Source organism: Protopterus annectens, chromosome 3.part0 (genome assembly GCF_019279795.1).
Source record: "Protopterus annectens isolate FY-2018-M chromosome 3.part0, PAN1.0, whole genome shotgun sequence".
Classification (NCBI taxonomy): domain Eukaryota; kingdom Metazoa; phylum Chordata; order Ceratodontiformes; family Protopteridae; genus Protopterus; species Protopterus annectens.
In genome coordinates, this window is record NC_056731.1 from 793,703,272 (window position 1) to 793,723,374 (window position 20,103).

The window sequence follows — 20,103 nt, forward strand, 5'->3', positions numbered from 1 at the left end:
ACAGCCAGATAAATCAGCTACTCCCACACCAACAACAGCAAACAATTCAGATAACATTCCCACCCAATTCAATAAATATTTCACAGAAGCAATTCAAGCCCTTGCAGACTCACAAAGTAATGCAAGTTGTTCCAGTCAATCCACAACCCAACATACCACCAACTCTCAAAATAACACCTTCCACTTTAACTTAAACTCAGTATCTGTCAAATCTTTTACAGAACTTCTGCACAAATTCAAACCAACCACCCTAGCCACTGATAGCTTACCCTCAGAATTCCTACAGCTAGTAGCTGAAGCACTAGCCTGTCCTGTAGCCATACTCATAAATAGATCAATATGAGAGAGCAAGGTACCTCTTGTTTGATAAACCTCCCATAATCTACCACTACACAAGGGAGGTAAAGCCACTGAACTTACTAATTACTGCCCAATTGCCATTCTATCCCCCTTATCTAAAATCTTAGCGAGAGTTGTCCATACCCAACTAATGGACTACCTTCTCAAAAACAAACTACTAGCTAATACCCATAATTTTGGACCTATCCAAAGCCTTTGATATGGGTAACCATAATAAACTCATCAATATTCTCTCCATTCTAAACCTTAGTTCCTCCACTATTGCATGGTTCCAACGCTACCTATCAGGGCATCAGCAGGCAGTCCAATGGCAACACCAGCTTTCTCCACTTCTTCCAGTTGCCTTAAGGGTTCCTCAAGGCTCCATCCTTGGGCCATTACTATTCTCTGTCTTCACTAACCAGCTTTCTACCTCCACACCAAATGCCTCAGTAGTACAATATGCTGATGACTCCATCCTAATATGTGCAGCTCCTACACTAGAAGACCTCCACACCTTAACCCAAGACTCCTTTCTATCTGTTGAAACATGGCTCACAAACTCCCAACTCATTCTTAACCCCAACAAAACACAACTACCTCTCTTCAGCCCATCAAGATTCCCCCCACCATACCACTCTTTTAACATCTTGTCTAAAAATGAAACAGTGGTCACCCCAACAACCCAGACTTTACCAGAAAGGCTCATCCAGACTCTGCTACACTTTGCTGTGAAGGAAAGGTTAGTTTGCTTTTATTTTTTTGTATTTTGTATTGATTTATTGCCTTTCTATATTTTGAATACCGTGGTTTGTTTTCTTTACCTGGTGTTTTACTTGTATTCTGCTTTAACAGCATATTAAAACTTCAAAAGAGGCCACATCTCTTTCTCTCTTCTGAGTCAGGCAGAAATTAGAACTGATCAATTAAGGACTCATTCATAAGATAGAAGAGGTTACTTGAGGTTAATCATTTGTTAACTGAGGGGGGTGGAGCTAGGAACTAAACCTTCTATTTAAGAGGTAATATAAAACATTTCAGAGCTTTACCAGAAAGGCTCATCCAGACTCTGCTACACTTTGCTGTGAAGGAAAGGTTAGTTTGCTTTTATTTTTTGTATTTTGTATTAATTTATTGCCTTTCTATATTTTGAATACTGTGGTTTGTTTTCTTTACCTTGTGTTTTACTTGCATTCTGCTTTAACAGCATATTAAAACTTCAAAAGAGACCACAGCTCTCTCTCTTCTGAGTCAGGCAGATTTTTTTTCCCACCCTCCCACCTAGTCACAGTTGTCTTGTTAAATACCACTGTCTTTCTAGTTGCCTGCCTCTTATGTTAAGCTGTCCATATATCTCATTTCCTCTCTACTTTCACTGGCTTGTGTGAGTAATCACAAAATCATAATTTTTGAAATCCCTCCCCCTCAACAATTTAAATTTATTGGCCATCCTACTGTATTCCATAGTACCCGAATACAAAAGTGACCACCCCTTTCAATCCATCTTGCTGTTTTAAAAATAGTAACTCTCCACTAAACCTTAACTTTTTAAACAGGTAAAACTTAAGTTACCTACTTTCACATCTAACTTCTCTAGTGCACACTGCATTGTGCATTTTTTTTTTCATCTTACCTTTAAGCATCCCTGTGACTAGCACTTTCTCTAATACCTGTTGGAAAGCACTAGGAAGGCTTAAACTGATACAAGCACTCAACTCTCCTTATTAATAAAGAGAAATTAATAGTAGGCACTAAACAGCCTATAATTGCAAAGTACCTTGCTAAGGTAAGGGAAAACAGCTCCTGTACTTTACAAAAAAAAAAAAGCACCAAACCAGGCATGTCCAAGGGTCAGCTTCCGGTGATTTCTCCTGTCCACCTGGTGAATCTGGGCATACTGGGGCAATGCCACAATTGCCTCATGTACACAGACAACCCTCTGCTCCTACCACCCAACACTACAACCTGTGAGAGATGCACTTACATAGCCAAAATGGAAGCAAAACTCTCTCCACCCAAGATTGTGCTAGACAGTCAAGAGGAGAAGGTTAACACCCACATTACACCTCAAGCAACACATAGCCCTTCTAAACCCACACCATCAACACCCACACATAGCAACACTAAATCCACATATGCAGAGGCCCTTAACTGTAACCTGCCCAAGCAACAAGGACCTCTGAAGCAGAAACGCAAACAAACACCAATCACAACCAAAGTGTCACATAGTTCACAACACCAGTGTGCCACCCAGCAACAGCCCCTAAGGCAAGACAATGTACCTAACACTTTAGTCATAGGTGACTCTATAGTCTGGCACACTGATGTCCCTCTCACCAGGTTGAACGAGGAGAAAATTACAGTTAGCTACCTGTCGGGTGCCAGGATCCGCCACATAAAGCATGCACTCAATTCACTCCACAACAAGTACAAATATGACTCTGTCATTGTCCATGTTGGAGTGAATGACTTGAGACGTACCTCCCTGGACTATATGAAAAGAGACATGGAAGAGCTCTCGGATCATGTGGCCCAGGCAGGTATGACCCTAGCCCTGAGTAGCATCCTGCCTTCGCCCAGAATGATACCACAATATAAGGACAAAATGATTGACTTCAACAATTGGCTAAGCTTCTGGTGTCATTCAAAGGGGATCCAGTATCTGTCTGCCTGGGACGACATGATTGACAGACCACGATGCTTTGCCAGAGATGGTCTGCACTTGTCGCCCCTGGGATTCAGGTTACTGGCTAAGGCTCTTGCAACCCCTATAGTGCCTTTTTTAGGCAAAGTTCAAAGGACAAAACCACCACCGTAACAGGTATAAGCATGCAAAATCTGAAGGTAATGCTACTCAATGCTAGAAGGCTAAACCTCAAAATGCACTCTCTCGAGGCACTCCTAAAAATGGAGAACATCGATATATGTGCAGTAACTGAGACCTGGTTCAAGGCTCCAGAGAGCACCACTGCAATACCAGGCTACAACTCTTACCACACTTTTCGGCCACCAAACCAGGACCGAAACACTAAAGGTGGAGGAGTGTCAATATTCACCAAGGATATTCACATCACCAGGCTAGTTGCCCAACACAATGCGTCTGAAATTCTACAGGTGCAACTAACACTAGGTAAGACTGCAATCCAAATTGTAGATCCCCCACCATACCCCAAGATTCTCACTACACCTTTCTAAACATTCTGGAAAATATTAAGATAGAACCAAACACCCTAATACTGGGTGATATTAACTACCCTGCCATTAACTGGGAAAACTACTCCTGTACCAACACCTTTGCCCAACGGTTCTTGGAATTCATAAATTCCAATGCCCTGGATCAACTAATCCATAGTCCCACCAGGGGGTCCAATATCCTAGACCTGGTCATTACCACCATGGAAAATCGATGCTCCACACCCATGGTCACCCCCTCGTCGGTCAGGTCTGGCCATAAGCTAATCACCCTTAACATCCACATCCCACCCCCACTCCCCAGTAAGGAAACCTCCATAAAAAACTTCTCCAAAGCTAACTTCATACTACTCAAGTCAGAAGTGACAAACTTCATGACACCCATGAGGTCGGGAACTGAAAGTTCAACAGCTGAATCCCACACTAAGGCACTGTACGAGCACATCCACTCATGCATGAGTCGTGCCATCCCAAATAGAACCAAGGTGCTCTCATCCAAAAAAAGGAAGCCAATCTGGTGGTCCCCTGCCATAAACAAACTTTACAACAAAAGGAAAAAAACTGTTGCAGAAAAGAGGAAAATCCCAGGATGCAAAAAAACTCCCTTACAAGCCTCAGTAAGAAACTGAGATCCCTCATAAAATCCTCCAAAGCTAGTTACGAAAATAAAATTGCCAAGGATTCCAAAGACAACCACATAGCATTCTATAGCTATGTCAAGAATCTAAATGGCAATGCTCAGATCTGCTCTGAGCTAAAACAGAATGGCATTAAATATACTGATCCCAAGGATATTGCCAATATCCTGGCAGATCGATTCAGTGCCAACTTCACCCCTCTCTCACCCCCCTAAATGGCCCATCTCAATACCGGAAGATTGCCAAATTCCGGTAATAATGGCCACACAGGTAAAAAACGCACTCTCCAAAGCTAAGAATACAGCATCCATGGGACCAGATGACATCCCGGGCTGTGTACTACATGAACTACAATATGAACTGGCACCTCACCTAAGTGTCATGTTTAGTCATAGCCTCACCTCAGGTTTTGTGCCCACTGAGTGGTGTACAGCTACAGTTATCCCACTCCACAAGGGGGGATCCACCTTGGATCCCGGAAACTACCGTCCCATCAGTTTGACAAGCCTTATCTGCAAGGCCATGGAGCGTATTATCATGGAACTTATAAACAAAGACATTGGCAACCTTCAAACACTGGACCCCACCCAGTTTAGGTTCGTGAAGGGCCGATCGTGTCTCCTGAACCTGATTGACTTCTTCGAATCAGTCTCCAGAGCCATGGACAAGGGTAAATTGGTCCACACAGCCTATCTAGACCTTGCCAAGGCCTTTGACACCATCCCCCACTCTGGAATCATAGATAAACTTACTAAACTGGGCATTAATCCCTATGTCACCCAATGGATTGCTAACTGGCTTACTGATAGAACCCACACTGTAAAAGTAGCCGACTCCATATTCAGCTCCAGACAAGTGACAAGTGGAGTACATCAGGGTTCAGTCCTGGGACCGCTCTTGTTTGGCATCTACTTCTCTGAAGTACAGGCCAACACTAAGGGACTCTGGCTAACAAAGTTCGCAGATGACTGCAAACTGGGAGCCATTACTGAATCCCCAAATGATGTGGATACTCTACAAAAGGTCCTTACAGAAACAGATGCTTGGTGCCAGAGCCATGGGCTGAAGCTCAATGCCAAGAAATGCATAGTTATCCCCTTTGGGAAAAAACATGTATCCGTGAATTACCATATAGGTGGCAGTACACTAAACACCGAAAGTGTGATAAGAGACTTAGGGACACAGGTGGACAGTGGTCTCACCTTTGATAACCACATCGCCACAACAGTCAGGAAATCCTTCTATGTGGCACACCTCATCACTAAGGACTTTTCATCCAGAAAAAAGGAGGTCATTGTCCCATTGTACTCATCCCTCATTAGACCCATTGTAGAATACAACGCCCCATTTGGTATGTACCTCTCAAGACATCTGTAACAACTGGAAAGGCTGCAGAAATACCTCACTAAAAGAATCACAGGCCTAAAGCAGATGCCCTATGCTGACCGCCTTAAAAAACTCCAGCTATACTCTGTCGCATATCATCTACTCAGAGGCGATCTCTGCTTAACATACAAGGCCATGTCAAACCCAGAGCTTTTGGACATGCTACACTTAAAGAAATCCCAATCCCTCAGAGCCACACGCTCCAGGGATCTAACCCTTGTCATCACAATAAACAAAACATGCTGGAGGTATAGGTTCCTGACCCAGAGACTCCCCAGACTCTGGAATAGATTGCCCATACATGTCAAGCAGAGTGCCTCTCTGGCCCTCTTCAAAAGGAACCTTGACGATTGGATGGGAGAAAGGAAATTCACCCCAGGGATCATGTCAGTTGCCCTGCTAGACAGGGGTCCAGGGAAGTAAATAGTGTGGGAAGAAACAGCCAGGGAATTGTTATGGCTAGGCTTATATAGGCCCTAGGGCTGATAGCCTAGTACCAACCTATGAACCTATGAACCTATGACTAAACTACTTGGAGTCAAAATTGACAGTAACCTGAAATTTGATACTCACATAGCATAAACTATCAAGAAAGTGCACAAGAAACAAGGACTCCTGTATTGGAACAAGCAGTTTCTCACAAAACCCACAAAACCCACAATAGCTCAGACATACCTCTTATCTACCCTTCTCTATGCCTCCCCGGTTCTAACCAATCTGCACAAGACAGACTTAAACAAACTGGAATATTGTTACAATAAAATAACCAGGTTTGCAACAGAGGCCCATATTGGACTCATCACTGTACATCTCTCAAACAGCTAAACTGGCTTGAACTTCCTCAGTTGCTACAATTTAATCAACTAACCTTTGCACACAATATATTCTATGACGTGAGAAAATCCCAGCTCTCCAAAATCTAATTCAACCATATACCACAAACAGAACCTTACACTCCAGTAAGCAAAACCTTTTAAATATCACCAAAACCAATAATGACACCGGGAAGTCTCTCTTCTCCCTCTGGTACTATGTCTAAAATATGGAATAAGCTACCAACCCCACTGACCTCCAACTTCTCTACTAAACAATTTAAAAAACTCCTTAAGCCACACTTTATGAACACATGGTTATGCTCTTGTGACTCTCCTAGGTAAGCACCTCCCTCAAATCCCTACAATTCATCATGTAAGAATATGCAAATTCACAACGATTCTATCATTAACTGCATTAAGCTAACTGGTTAGTTTATCGTACTATATATTACACCTTTACTTAACTGGTCTTCTCAATCAATTATACTTGTACTACTTTGTTGATTTGTTATTCATGTAATCATTGTCACTATATGTCTGTATAACCTTTGTAACTTAATCTCTGTGCACTCACAGGAATGCTGTCACATTGAAATGTTTGTTAACTTTGATATGTCTGTAACCTGGAGCTTTTCTCCCCCAGCCTATGCTGAAAATGGACATGTGTCCAGTTGGACTTTCCCAGTAAACAAATATAAAATAAAATAAATGAATAAATTCTTTTTTTTACAATTTGTGTTCTGAAGTGGTTTAATATCCTGCTATGAAGCCATGGACTTTATTTTTCTGACTCTCCTCATACATTAATACGCTATTGGAGAACATTTGTTCCCTTGTAGGGTATCATTCCCCATCTTGTCCATTTTCAAACTGCATACTAGATGGGCTATATAAACTCCATGTGGATTATTGACTGTCATGTCCAGGAGTTCCCTAATGGAAAGCATCAGATTTTGGGTCATTTGTATTCATGATTTTCTTTTTTTATAACTGCTGTATCATGTTCCTTACCAAGCATCAACTTGGTGCTATATACTGAAGACATTTTTATTCATTATTCTAATACAGTAAGTTCTGAAGTCCAAATGTAGCTTTATTCTATGAAAAAAAATATTTGGCACTAAAAACAGGCTTGAAATATGCCAGGCACCTAGGTATTTTGTGGACATGTTGAAACAGCTCTGGAATCATTCAAACTGTTTAACCATCTCAAAGGTTTTGATTCAGTCTTCAGTTTTCTCTTGCACATCATGCACAAAGGCATGGTAATCTCTGTACATGCAAAAATCACTTATTTCTTAAATAATTAAATCAAATACACTACTAGTAAGGATACATTAATGCCTGCTGCAAGATATGCCTTAGCAAGTATTTTATTTTACATTTGTTTACCGGGAAAGTCCGACTGGACACATGTCCTTTTTCAGCGGAGGCCTGGGGAGAAAAACTCCACATTAAAACAATCATACAGACATACAAATCAATCAGCATTATACATAATACAATAGAACTTTGGTCCGACTGGTTAAAACAGTTTATAAATTCAGCTATACAAAGTAACAACTACATTACTTAATTATCTAAATTAGAGCATGTTAAAGTAATGAGTCATGAGGCATTTCATCAATTATACAATTGTGAGTGAGTAACTAGAAACACTGACATGCAAGGGATTTCAAATCAATAAGATAACACACAGTATGAGGATCTGTGTAATAAATATGGAGACCAGTGAAATGTCCAGAAAATAACTTTAGCACTACCATAATGTAGGTTAGTGTGCAGAGATGTATAGGACTGAATGGATAGAAGGAAGTGATTCAGTCGGAGTGAGAGCAAGGGTAAGAGCATTAGAAGAGGAATATTAGTCTGGAGCAGAGCAAGGACATGGCTATTTATTTAGTAAGTCATTTTTTGTGCTATTTTAAACTTGGATAGTGTTGAAATAGATGTAATGTTTCCTAGTAATGCATTCCAGATTTTGCCAGTATAATTTGAGAAGAGGGAATCTCCTGCTTGGTTTTTGGATGGGTTGATTTTTATGTGGTGTTTATTAGTGGATCGTAGGGTTCTGTTGGTAGCATAGGGTTGTAAAAGAGATTGTAAAGTGGGTATTTTCTCAGGTTCATATAGTATATTATGGGCCATGGATGTACTGAAGAAGGAGGGGGAATTCTAGCCAGTTGAGTTCCCTGAGTGCTGTACAGTGGTGAGCACTGGCTGGTGAGTTTGTGGCAAACCTGGCAATTTTGTTGTAACAGGATTCAAGTTTTGCCAGCTCTGATTTTCTTAGATTTGTAACTATGGGAGCTGCATACAGAAGAGTAGAGATTTAGTGGGATTGGGCAATAGAAGCTTTTGTATTTTTTGTGAAGTAATGTTTATTCTTATACAAAGTTCCTAGTTTTTATGTACTTTTTTTGACAGTTTGTGAGATGTGCATGTCAAATTTTAAGTTGCAGTTGATTTTGACTCCTAATAGTTTGGTGTGTGGAGATGGGGAGAAATGATGTTGAAAATGTTGGTTGGTGAGAGGTTTAGAGGGATGGAAGATCAAAAACTTGTTTTTTGAGGGTTTAGAATTAGCTGGGCATTGGTAAGCCAAGTCTCCACTGCTGAGAAAGATTGTTGTGTTAAATTATGCAGCTCTTAGATAGTGGGAGCTGCACAGACTACTGTTGAATCATCTGTGTATTGAATGAGAGATGCCTGTGGGATTGAAGTGAATAGGTTATAAGTAAATCTTGAAAATAGCAGTGGACCTAAGATTGAATGTTGGGGAACACCTAGTGTTACGGGTAAAAGGGGAGATAAGGTTTGTTGCCAAGAGACTGCTTGCTGGCGTCCAGTAAGGTAATCCTGGAACCAGGCCAAAGTGGCTTGGCAAAAATCTAGCTCTGAGAGAGAGTGCTTAGAAGCTTACTATGGGAAACCATATCAAAGGCTTTTAATAGGTTCAAGAAAGTAGAAGATACTTAATTGTTGTTATTCCTGTGGTAGTTGACAGTATTGGTGAATGTCATTAGAGCGGTTGATGTACTATGGAATACTCGAAAGCCATGTTGGGTGTTGGTGAATAAGTTGCTGTTCTGTAGATATTCAGAAATTTGTATGTGAATGACCCTCTCTAGAATTTTGGATAGTGGAGATAAAATTGCTATTGGCCAGTAGTTAGTGAAGTCTGTTGAACAGCCACCTTTGTGGAGGGTATTATGTGGAAGGTTTCCCAGATGGGAGGAACTTCTTGTTCTGCAATGGATCTATTGATAAGAAATTATATAGCATATGCTATACCATCTTCTGTTAATCTTAGGAAATCGGCAGGTAAGTTATCTGCAGCTACTGTTTTAGTTTTCTAAGCAATCTTTTGATAGTATCTGTAGGTACAGGTTTCAGGGAGAAGGAGAATTTAATATTGGGAGATACTGTGGTAACTGCAATAGGTGAGGGGGTTTTGATTGTTGGACACTGCTAATATACTTTTGGTAAATATTTGTTGAATTGATTGCAATATTGTCAGAACTGTTAGTACTGGAAGGAAGGGGAGTCCTGACTTTACCTGATAGATGTATATTGTTTATGGCTGACCAGAATTTTTGTGGGTTATTACAGTGTTTAGATTGTATGGCTGAGTAGTAATTTATTTGTCTTGTTTGATTTGCCATTTTGCCTTATTTCTAAGTTCCTGGTAGTTTTGTAGAGTGGGTTGGGATTTAGATTTTTTTCCATGTTACCCAAGCCTTGTCTATGGATTAAGTAGTGAATGTGTTTCTTTTGTTAACCATGGGGCATATTTTGATTTGACACGCTTATTTCTTGAGGGTGCCTGAGAATTTAGTATGGAAAGGCAAGTAGAATTAAAGTAATCAATTGCTTCTTGTAGTGGTAGAAGTTTTAGAGGTGTCCAATTGCAATATTTGAGTATACCTATAATGTTAACTGGGTTCAGGTGTTTCTTGTTCCTTATTTGTTTAAATGTTATTTGCTTGGGAGGACTGGCTTGTTTTCTGAGTAAATAGGTTGGGAAATGGTCACTGAGGCTATCTGGTAGACAGCCAGAATAGGAATACAGTGCTGGCCTATTTACAAGTATCCAATCTAGTGAGGATTGTTTGTTGGATGGTTTGTTAAACCTAGTGGGTGACTGGATAAGCTGTGTGAAGCCATGCAGGTTTATGGAGTTTTTGGGGTTTGGGGAGTTACTGTCTAGTTAGTATATGTTGAAATCACCCATAATAATTGTTTCCTGTGGTAATGCCCTACTACACTGGTGTAGTATGTTTTCTAATGCTTGTATGTTATCCCCAGGAGGTATATAGAGAACCGCTATATATATATATATATATATATATATATATATATATATATATATATATATATTTATATGTTTTCTAGCGTTTAAGCTTAGTGTGGCAGATATAACTTCAGCATTGTCGAGGTTTAGTGTTTGGTCATCTACATGATTTATGGAGAGGCGGTTTTTAAACAGTAGGGCAACGCCTCCTCCTCCTCTTTTACCAATTCTATCTTTACGTATGATATTATATCCTGGTGGTAGTATTTCATTGTAGGGTATGGCCGGTTTTAGGCAAGTTTCATAAAGTATCACTTTTACCTCAGAAATCAAGTGCTGTAGACTGCAAACAGTATTAAACAATATGAAAAGTTATTGTAAATTCACAAAAGAAGTAGCTTTTTGGACTTTCTTATATTTTACTGCTAATGCTTAGACCTTGGGTGGGATTCAGAAAGACAGGGCTGTGGTAACGTAAACTGACTATCACAGGTAGGTTCGATTACATGATCATAATGAATATAATTCAGACAAATCTTTAGCAGCAAAGAGGAAGACCTCAGTAGTTTGCATGTCTATGGATCAGTATTTTTGTTACTGCTGGTGCTGCTACGGTTGTGTCCTCTAATGGCCCATGCATTGTATTAGCACCAGCTGCAAATCTGTTGACTATCTAAAAGTCTGCATACCATCCTTTATGTTGCCTCACATCTTTGCTATGTCCCTCATAAAACTGTAGCTATAGTGGATTCTCTAAATAACATCTCAGCGCAAATAAGTAGCCACAGGCATTTCGGGGGTAGATCAAGTGGTTAATTAGTTTTAGCTGTGACTTTAGATTGTCTCATTATCCTTTACTACTGTCATTTGGTCACTCAGGGTAAGTCTTGCCTCTCACAGTCACACTTTCTGAATATGACCCTTATCCGTCTCTTGTTGCTCTTTTTGTATGCATAATGCTTGTACTGCCCTTAACTGTGTCCGTTTGTAATCTTCTTTTTGTTAACTGTAACAGGCTATGGCTGAAATAATTTCTTGTGATTCAGTTTACTTATTTTTTAAAATAAAATAAACTAATTAAATAAATCATAGCATGATGTAGACTAGTTTATATGAAATGGCTCTGACAGTCTATTTTTGTTAATTGGTTCTGACCAGTTTCCAGGTCTGCTTCCATTTTTAGGCACTGTAAGTGAAATAAGGTATCAGGAATCAGTTATAACTGGAGACACGCAGGGTTCTGTATACAGATTTGTTAAATTATTTTGTCTGCAGCATACAACAGAGGTGTGGGGATAATTTTCTGATTCATTATGCTGATTATTTTACTGTTCTATATACTAGCTTCATATACTAGCTTCACCTTAACTATTGCTCATTATAATAAAAAATGTAATCCATGCCTTGCTCCACTAGCTTAAGTCAAATTGTCCTGCACTTAAGGTGAACAAGTTCATGCTTATTGACAACTACAAGTTGTCACATGAACATGTTTCAGGGGTTATTGTTTAATGACTGTACTACACGTCCCTAAGTTTCAATTATTTGAAGCTTGATGGACAAAAAATGGTCTGAGCTTCAGCCTGATAAAAATGTAATAACATGAATCCCCTTTGCTTAACTATATTAATTCCATGGTGACACAACAACAAGGAAAAGAGGAAAGACCACACACATTGCATCACTTTTGCTTTACTATTAGAAACAAGTGCATTAGCAGCAATTTTCAATGATAAACACTAGTAGGTGAATTAAATTATCATGGAACTTATAAACAAAGACATTGGCAGCCTTCAAACACTGGAACCCACCCAGTTTGGGTTTGTGAAGGGACGATCTTGTCTCCTGAACCTGATCGACTTCTTCAAATCAGTCTCCAGAGCTGTGAACAAGGGTAAGGTGGTCCACACAGCCTATCTGGACCTCACCAAGGCCTTTGACACCATCCCCCACTCTGGAATTATAGATAAACTTATTAAGCTGGGCATAAATCCCTACGTCACTCGATGGGTTGCCAACTGGCTTACTGATGGAACCCAGACTGTAAAAGTAGCCGACTCAAAATCCATCTCCAGACAAGTGACAAGTGGAGTACTTTAGGGTACAGTTCTGGGACCGCTCTTGTTTGGCATTTACTTCTCTGAAGTACAGGCCAACACTAAGGGACTTTGGCTAACAAAGTTCGCAGATGACTGCAAACTGGGAGCCATTACTGAATCCCCAAATGATGTGGATATTCTACAAAAGGGCCTTACAGAAACAGATGCTTGGTGCCAGAGCCATGGGCTCAAGCTTAATGCCAAGAAATGTATAGTGATCCCCTATGGAAAAAGCCATGTACCCATGAATTACCACATAGGTAGCAGTACACTAAACACCGGAAGTGTGATGAGAGACTTAGGGACACAGGTGGACAGTGGTCTCACCTTCGATAACCACATCACCACAACAGTCAAGAAACCTTCTATGTGGCACACCTCATCACTAAGGGCTTTTTATACAGAAAAAAGGAGGTCACTGTCCCACTGTACTCATCCCTCATTAGACCCATTATAGAGTACAATGCCCCGTTTTGATATGTACCTCACAAGACATCTGCAACAGCTGCAAAGGCCACAGAAATACCTCACTAAAAGAATCACAGGCCTAAAGCAGATGCCCCATGCTGACCGTCTAAAAAACTCCAGCTATACTCTGTGGCATATCGTCTACTCAGAGGCGATCTCTGCTTAACATACAAGGCCATGTCAAACCCTGAGCTGTTGGACATGCTCCACTTAAAGAAATCCAAATTCCTCAGAGCCACATGCTCCAGGAATCTAAACCTTGTCATCACAATGAACAAAACATGCTGGAGGGATAGGTTCCTTACCCAGAGACTCCCCATGCTCTGGAATAGACTGCCCATACATGTCAAGCAGAGCACCTCCTTGGCCCTCTTCAAAAGGAACCTTGACGATTGGATGGGAGATAGGAAATTCACCCCGGGGATCACATCAGTCGCACTACTAGACAGGGGTAAAGGGAAGTAAATATTGTGGGAAGAAATATCCAGGGAATTGTTATGGCTAGGCTTGTATAGGCCCTAGGGCCGATAGCCTAGTACCAACCCATGAACCTATGAATGTATGAAAATTCGAGTAAAAAGTGACATGTTGAAGCCTCTTCTACTTTGCAGATATCAAATAGTAAGGCAAGGTTTCTTTAACCTCATCTGATGAAACCATTATAACAAACAGCTCTAGCTGTCAGATACCTATGGTTCCTGCTTGATGAAAAAATAATCTTCTCTGTTGATGCTAACTCAGCAGTGAGAGTACCTTATGTGTGACAAAGAGCCATATAAGAGGTTAAAGTGTATCTGTCTTGTGACAAAAACTGGCCACTGACATATGATACCATGGCTTGTATCCGAGTCATACCTCTTAACTGTCCAGATTTGCACAGAATATCCAGATTTTTGCCTTATATTTTTGGTCCTTTCCTCATAAAATGTAGGATTTTCTGGCAAATCATGGGGATGCTCTGAGGATCTGAATCACCAAATAATGACATACATTTGAGTTTTAGACTTCAAGTCCCCCAGAAAATGTATGTTAATATAAACCCTGTTACTTTAGCGACTATCTAAGTTTATAAGAGCAATATTTAAAATTTTGCCCTATTTTTGGGCCCTTGTCCCCCCATTTTGTCAGGCTGTGTCCATATTTCTTACATTAAGAGGTTGAGAGGTATGATCCAAGTAGGTTACTCTGAAATCTTTTATTTGTTTTGATGAGTCTTTGGATGGTCACATTTGTTAATTTCTGCCCTAATGATGCAGATCACTATATCGCTGTCTCTTGTATATGGCAGCCTGCACTTACAGCTACGAAAGGATACCTCTTGTAGTGTAAAAACTATGTATTCAGCAATAGAGGGCAAAAGTGAAGCCAGGCACATTCAGTGTACTTAGCTATCTGTTTCTCTTTAAGCATCTCTCAACAACATTATGGATTAAAGAGCCCAGAACATCTAAAACTGTGTAAACTAAAGTCTACAAAATAAATCTCTACGCAACATACTTAGAGACGAGTAGTCTCCTAAAACAGACATTTTCTGATGTAGAGGTTAAAATCTGAAAATTATGTGTATTTTTCTTTTATGTATACAGGCAGCATTTAGTCAGTTGTTTTCTCATGTTAAATAGGTGATTGTTCAACTACATGTGCTTTGAGATGAGATAATGTCCACAAAGTCACACTTCGTGTCACATGCAGTCATAGTATTATGCTAAACAAACAGCAGAGTTTTATTTACCCAATAAACTCTTCTTCATGAATATCAAAAAAGAAAAGAAAAAGTCTTCCAGAAAACATAGCAAATAGCTTCAATAAATAAATAAATAAAAAGACACTGCATAACGAGAATATGCAGTAATATTCTCAAAGATATCAGCGATGCCCACTCTGGTTACCATTTAGTCTGCCTTATGTATTCAGGCATGTAGAATGTCAAGTTGTACAGATTTTATACAAATACTATTGAAAGCTTTACATTCTTTCAGGCTTTAGTGCATTTACTTTGTGTGTGTGTGTGTGTGTGTGTGTGTGTGTGTGTGTGTGTGTGACATGCTTGTAGTTGCATAGGTGTGTGTGTGTGTGTGTGTGTGTGTGTGTCTGTGTGTGTGTATGGGTACTTCTGCTTGCATATGTGTGTGTGTGTGTGTGTGTGTGTGTGTGTGTGTGTGTGTGTGTGTGTGTGTGTCTGTGTGTGCTTGTGTGTGTGTGTTTGTGTGTGTGTGTGTGTGTGTGTGTGTGTGTGTGTGTGTGTGTGTGTGTGTGTGTGTGTGTGTGTGTGTGTGTGTGTCTGTGTGCATATGTATAAATGTGCATGCACAGTAACTGTGTACGTGTCTCAGTCCATGTGACTTGTGCTGCTGTAAACCTCTCGTGTTACAGCACTCACTTGTACACATTAGAAACAGCACTCCTATTAATATGCAGCTCTGCTATCAGTGAAACAACACTTCACAAAGTAGCTCTTTACTATAAGTTTCTGGTTTCAATAATGGTACAAAGAAAAAAGTGGTGAAGATGTACTTTTTACATTAGTAGAGATCTGTGACTACATTCATACTTTGCTTTGCACATATCCATGGAAAGCATATATTCTTCAGTGACATGCTAGGTACTACCTCAGGTAGAGTGGGCTTCTGTTTGCTCTTTCTGACTAAAGCTGATTCAAACAGCTGAGAGATACAGAGTATCTGTAACTGACCCACACTGCTGAAAAAAACATACAAGTTACTCTAAAGCTGAAAGTAGCAATAGTCAAGTTTATAACAGTATCTCATGAACATGATCTATTATTAACAAGTCTTACAGTTTTCCCTTGAGCAGTACTTTAGCTAAGCTGGCAATATCTAAGGTTAATGTTTTTCTGAGAGCAACAAAACCACTGCAATGTGCTGTAACTGAAGAATTATTTGAAATATGTGATGTAAATGTGTTTGTTATACAGTATCTCTGGAGGGGAGATCAGTTCAGGATGCCACATTTGGATATCCCCCTCATTAGTTTGCATGGACTTGTTCTTCGACCAGTTATCGATATTTTATATTACCTTAGTTTCTTTCACATGCATTTTACATAAAGAGTGAAAAAAACATATGCCCTGTATTTTACTTCATTGTCATTAATTTTCCGTGGTGGGCATGTCACACCCAATATACACAGGTTTCAGCGGCTGCCAATTACATTCACTTTAAATAATAGCTGTAACAGTGCTATTTTCTGATACCTTTGACACTTACAGTTCGAAATCAAATCATGGTACATATGTTTTTTATTCCTAATTACCAACTGATTTGTCATGTTTATCAAAACATTATTCCTGCACAATGAACTGAAGAGGCCAGGATGCTCCAATAAGAAACGTTAACAATCTGTAGCACATTTTTTGTCATTGCACCTAACATTGCAACTCAAAGAAATAATCTAAAAATTAGATTGGAAAACATGCATGCAGCAGCAATTTGCAAAATTACCTTGCATTCAACTGAAGTCTTTCATCTTTTTGCTGAATGAGTTTCCTGCAATTATCTCTAATGACAGTTTCTCCCTTTTCTCTTTCTTTCTTTCTTTTCTTTTGTGCGTGTCTGGAATTTGTTTGTAGGTCTGGATAGATGCTGCCACTCAGATCTGCTTCTCCCTTGGTGTTGGATTTGGTGTGCTAATAGCGTTTTCCAGTTATAATAAATTTTCCAACAACTGCTATAGGTAAGCTTTGAACTCTCTTTGGGTTTCTTTGCTTCTTCATAATAGCTCCTTACTCATCTGCTGAGAGTAGAGTGGTAAAAGAAATTTAAAAAGTGATACCATAACTGATTTCAGGAACAAAAATAATCAGTAAGACCATTAGCTTATTAGCTGATCTGACTGCCTAGAAACACCTTACTATATTTCAAATAAATCATATCTGAGAGACAGGAATACGTGATTATTTATTACTACTGTTTGTTCAAATTATTACTAGAGAAATATCATTTGAAACTATCCTGCTCTGGCAAGTGGGTGCATGCAGGTGGCAAGGCTTGCAAGCACAGAATAAAGACATGTACATATTGAAAGTTGTATAATTTTATTGAGGAAACCTAGTTAGATAAAACTAGATTGCATAATTCAAACAGTGATATTCCCGAATAAAGACATGTACATATTGAAATTTGTATAATTTTATTGAGGAAACCTAGTTAGATAAAACTAGATTGCATAATTCGAACAGTGATATTCCCAAATAAGTTTTTCTTTGAAAATTCAGTTGTTGAACAAAGCATTGGTAGCTTGTATTTGTTGTGCATACAGTAAGAACAAATCTCACGAAATGCTATAATATACTCTGGGATATAAACACTGAGCAATTTGCATTTTCCCAAAGTGCAGCAACCTTAGTACTGATTAAAAGCTTGCATGGGGTGAGGGAGGCTCTGCCCCACCCCCAAATGTTGATGATCTACCAGAAACTGAGCTTTGATCATTTTAACTATTATCATAAAGCCCTGGTACATTTTATTCTTAAGATAATTTGGCTTTGAGCCACTCCAGTGGCATAGAGCGATAAAACTCGGACTATAGCCCTGCTGTCCAAGGTTCGATTGCTGGTTCAGGTAACTGTTACAGTAGCAGTGAAGTTCTTTAATTGCAGGCATGGTCCAAAGAGGGGAGTTGCCCTTGGATACAATCAACAGACATGGTGGGCATGGAAAGGGAAAAACACGGATGGAAGCACAGATGAACGGAGCTTCCAGAATGCCATTAAAATCCACAGCTGGTCGTAGCAATGCCAAAGTAAGTCCAATGGGGAGTAGGACAATAGCTGATGGATATGGGGCACTAAAGTCTGGGCCAGTAAAGATGACATCTTAGGGGACCAAAAAAAAGATACTTCTGGTTTATTGTTTTTACCTGTTTAGGAAAAAAAACATGTTGGAATCATGAATCACTGCAGATGTTACACTATGAAATTTATACTAAAGCACTTTTTAGTAAAAAACCCTATGAGACACATTTTTTACAAGATAAAGAACCAAAAGCATAATATATTATGTAATAAAATGACGAAGAAGTGATATAGCTAGTTGGATTTAGAGAATATTCATTAATGTTCTAATAGACTAGCCACACATTAGAAGAACCCCCAAAATTCAGTTTTAAACAAAAAGCCATGTTGAATGCATCTAAAATGATGGTGGGTGAAAGAGGATTATTTGAAAGGAGATGGACTGCAATATTTTGCAATGTGCTGGACAACTCTGACAAAACCGTGACAACAGCAGTGATACACATCATGGAACATAGGGAGGACTGGCTAATTTAGAATATGGCACTCATGTAGAGTGACAGAAGGCAATATATCATATTTATTCAACACAGGCTTATCCCTGCTAAATCAGAAAATAGTGCACAAACACAATTGCCTATTATTTTGTAATGTGATCTAGATACAGACTGGTAAATGATAACAGTACTCATATACTGCACTGATTTAATCATAAGTAATTGTTCAGATTATTAGTTGACATGACTAGCTAGAAATGCCTTACTATAGTTCAAAAACAGATGAATATGTGAAAAAAGGAACATGCTGAATGGTAGTACAAATAAAATTACAATGCTAGTTATAATTGCTGGTTAAACAGCTTAAGTATGTTACTGAGTCACTGACTGCTGTAGGTAAGATGAGACCAACCTGGTCGTGTTCCCAAAGAAAGCATGCAGTCATTATTTTATAATGTGATCTAGATGCAATACTGTTATACTGCACTGATTTAATCTACTATTTGTTAACCGGATAAGTTTTGACCAGTCTATTGACCTTTTGATCAACCATGACTTGGAGTCAAAGAGCAGAAAATACATTACAGTCTTTCAGTTAACAATATTACATACAAAATAAGTATATTTCAAATTTCAGAATATAGCAACATTGAATGCAAGTAGGGTAACATTAAAATATCCAGTCAGAGTGCATTAAAAATGACATCTACAAAATAGAAACTGAAATGTGGATAAAATACAATGCAATCATACATATAGTACATAAACCTTTATATGCATGTGAAATATTTGCTTATAAGATGCCACATTAAGAGGCTGAGAAAAGTTTATTAAACGTTTTCTAGTATACATGATGTAGGATGATAAGTTACCTAACAATTGTCATGGTAGAAGCTGCAGGAAGATTCAGTAAAGGGATGCTCTTTAACTGCATCTTTGAAGCTTTCAATGGTTTCTAGATTTTTTTATCTCTGTAGGCTGGTGGTTCCATGTACCAGATCTCAGTATAGAAAAGGCTGTCTCACCTACAGCAGTTTTAAATGGTGGGCTTACTAGAGTGAAACTTTTGTCCTGTGTACATCTGAGTAAATAATGGTCATATAGCATAGAAATTAATTCTGAGTGGATGCCAGTCTGTTCCAAAACACACACACACAGAAACACACCCACACACACTCATATGCTTATAAATATACAGGCAGTTTAGGGTACCACAAATTCACCAATTTACATATTGCATACAATGTGAGAGGAAGGAAGGATACCAGACCATCCTGTAAAAGAACATAAGAATCCACACAACAGGCACCAAGAATATATATATATATATATATATATATATATATATGGATCTACTTTTAAATACTGAAATTTCATAATCACAAAGACCAAAATACTGAAAATACTGAGACCGGAATGCTGAAAACTTAAAATACTGAAACTTCAAAAGACTGACGCTCAAAATACCGAATTCAAACGTGCAAACCTCACATACAACTCCCTACACCCAAGTTACTATACAAAAAAAAACAGCACTGTACACTTCAAAACACAAACAAGAACTCTTTGGAAAAATTAAATAACTACTCACCTACCTTTCAAACTAGACTATCTAAAACCAA

The 20,103-nt window shown here is 39.1% G+C and overlaps 1 protein-coding gene across 1 annotated transcript in view; it reads left to right on the top strand.

Annotated features, from left to right (window-relative positions):
* Positions 1-20,103, top strand: part of SLC6A3 (solute carrier family 6 member 3) — an 881,868-nt gene that overhangs the window by 386,855 nt on the left and 474,910 nt on the right. The window contains exon 7 of the mRNA XM_044065141.1: positions 16,821-16,924. Within this exon, the coding sequence (XP_043921076.1) occupies positions 16,821-16,924 (104 nt within the window). The remainder of the gene's footprint in view (positions 1-16,820; positions 16,925-20,103) is intronic.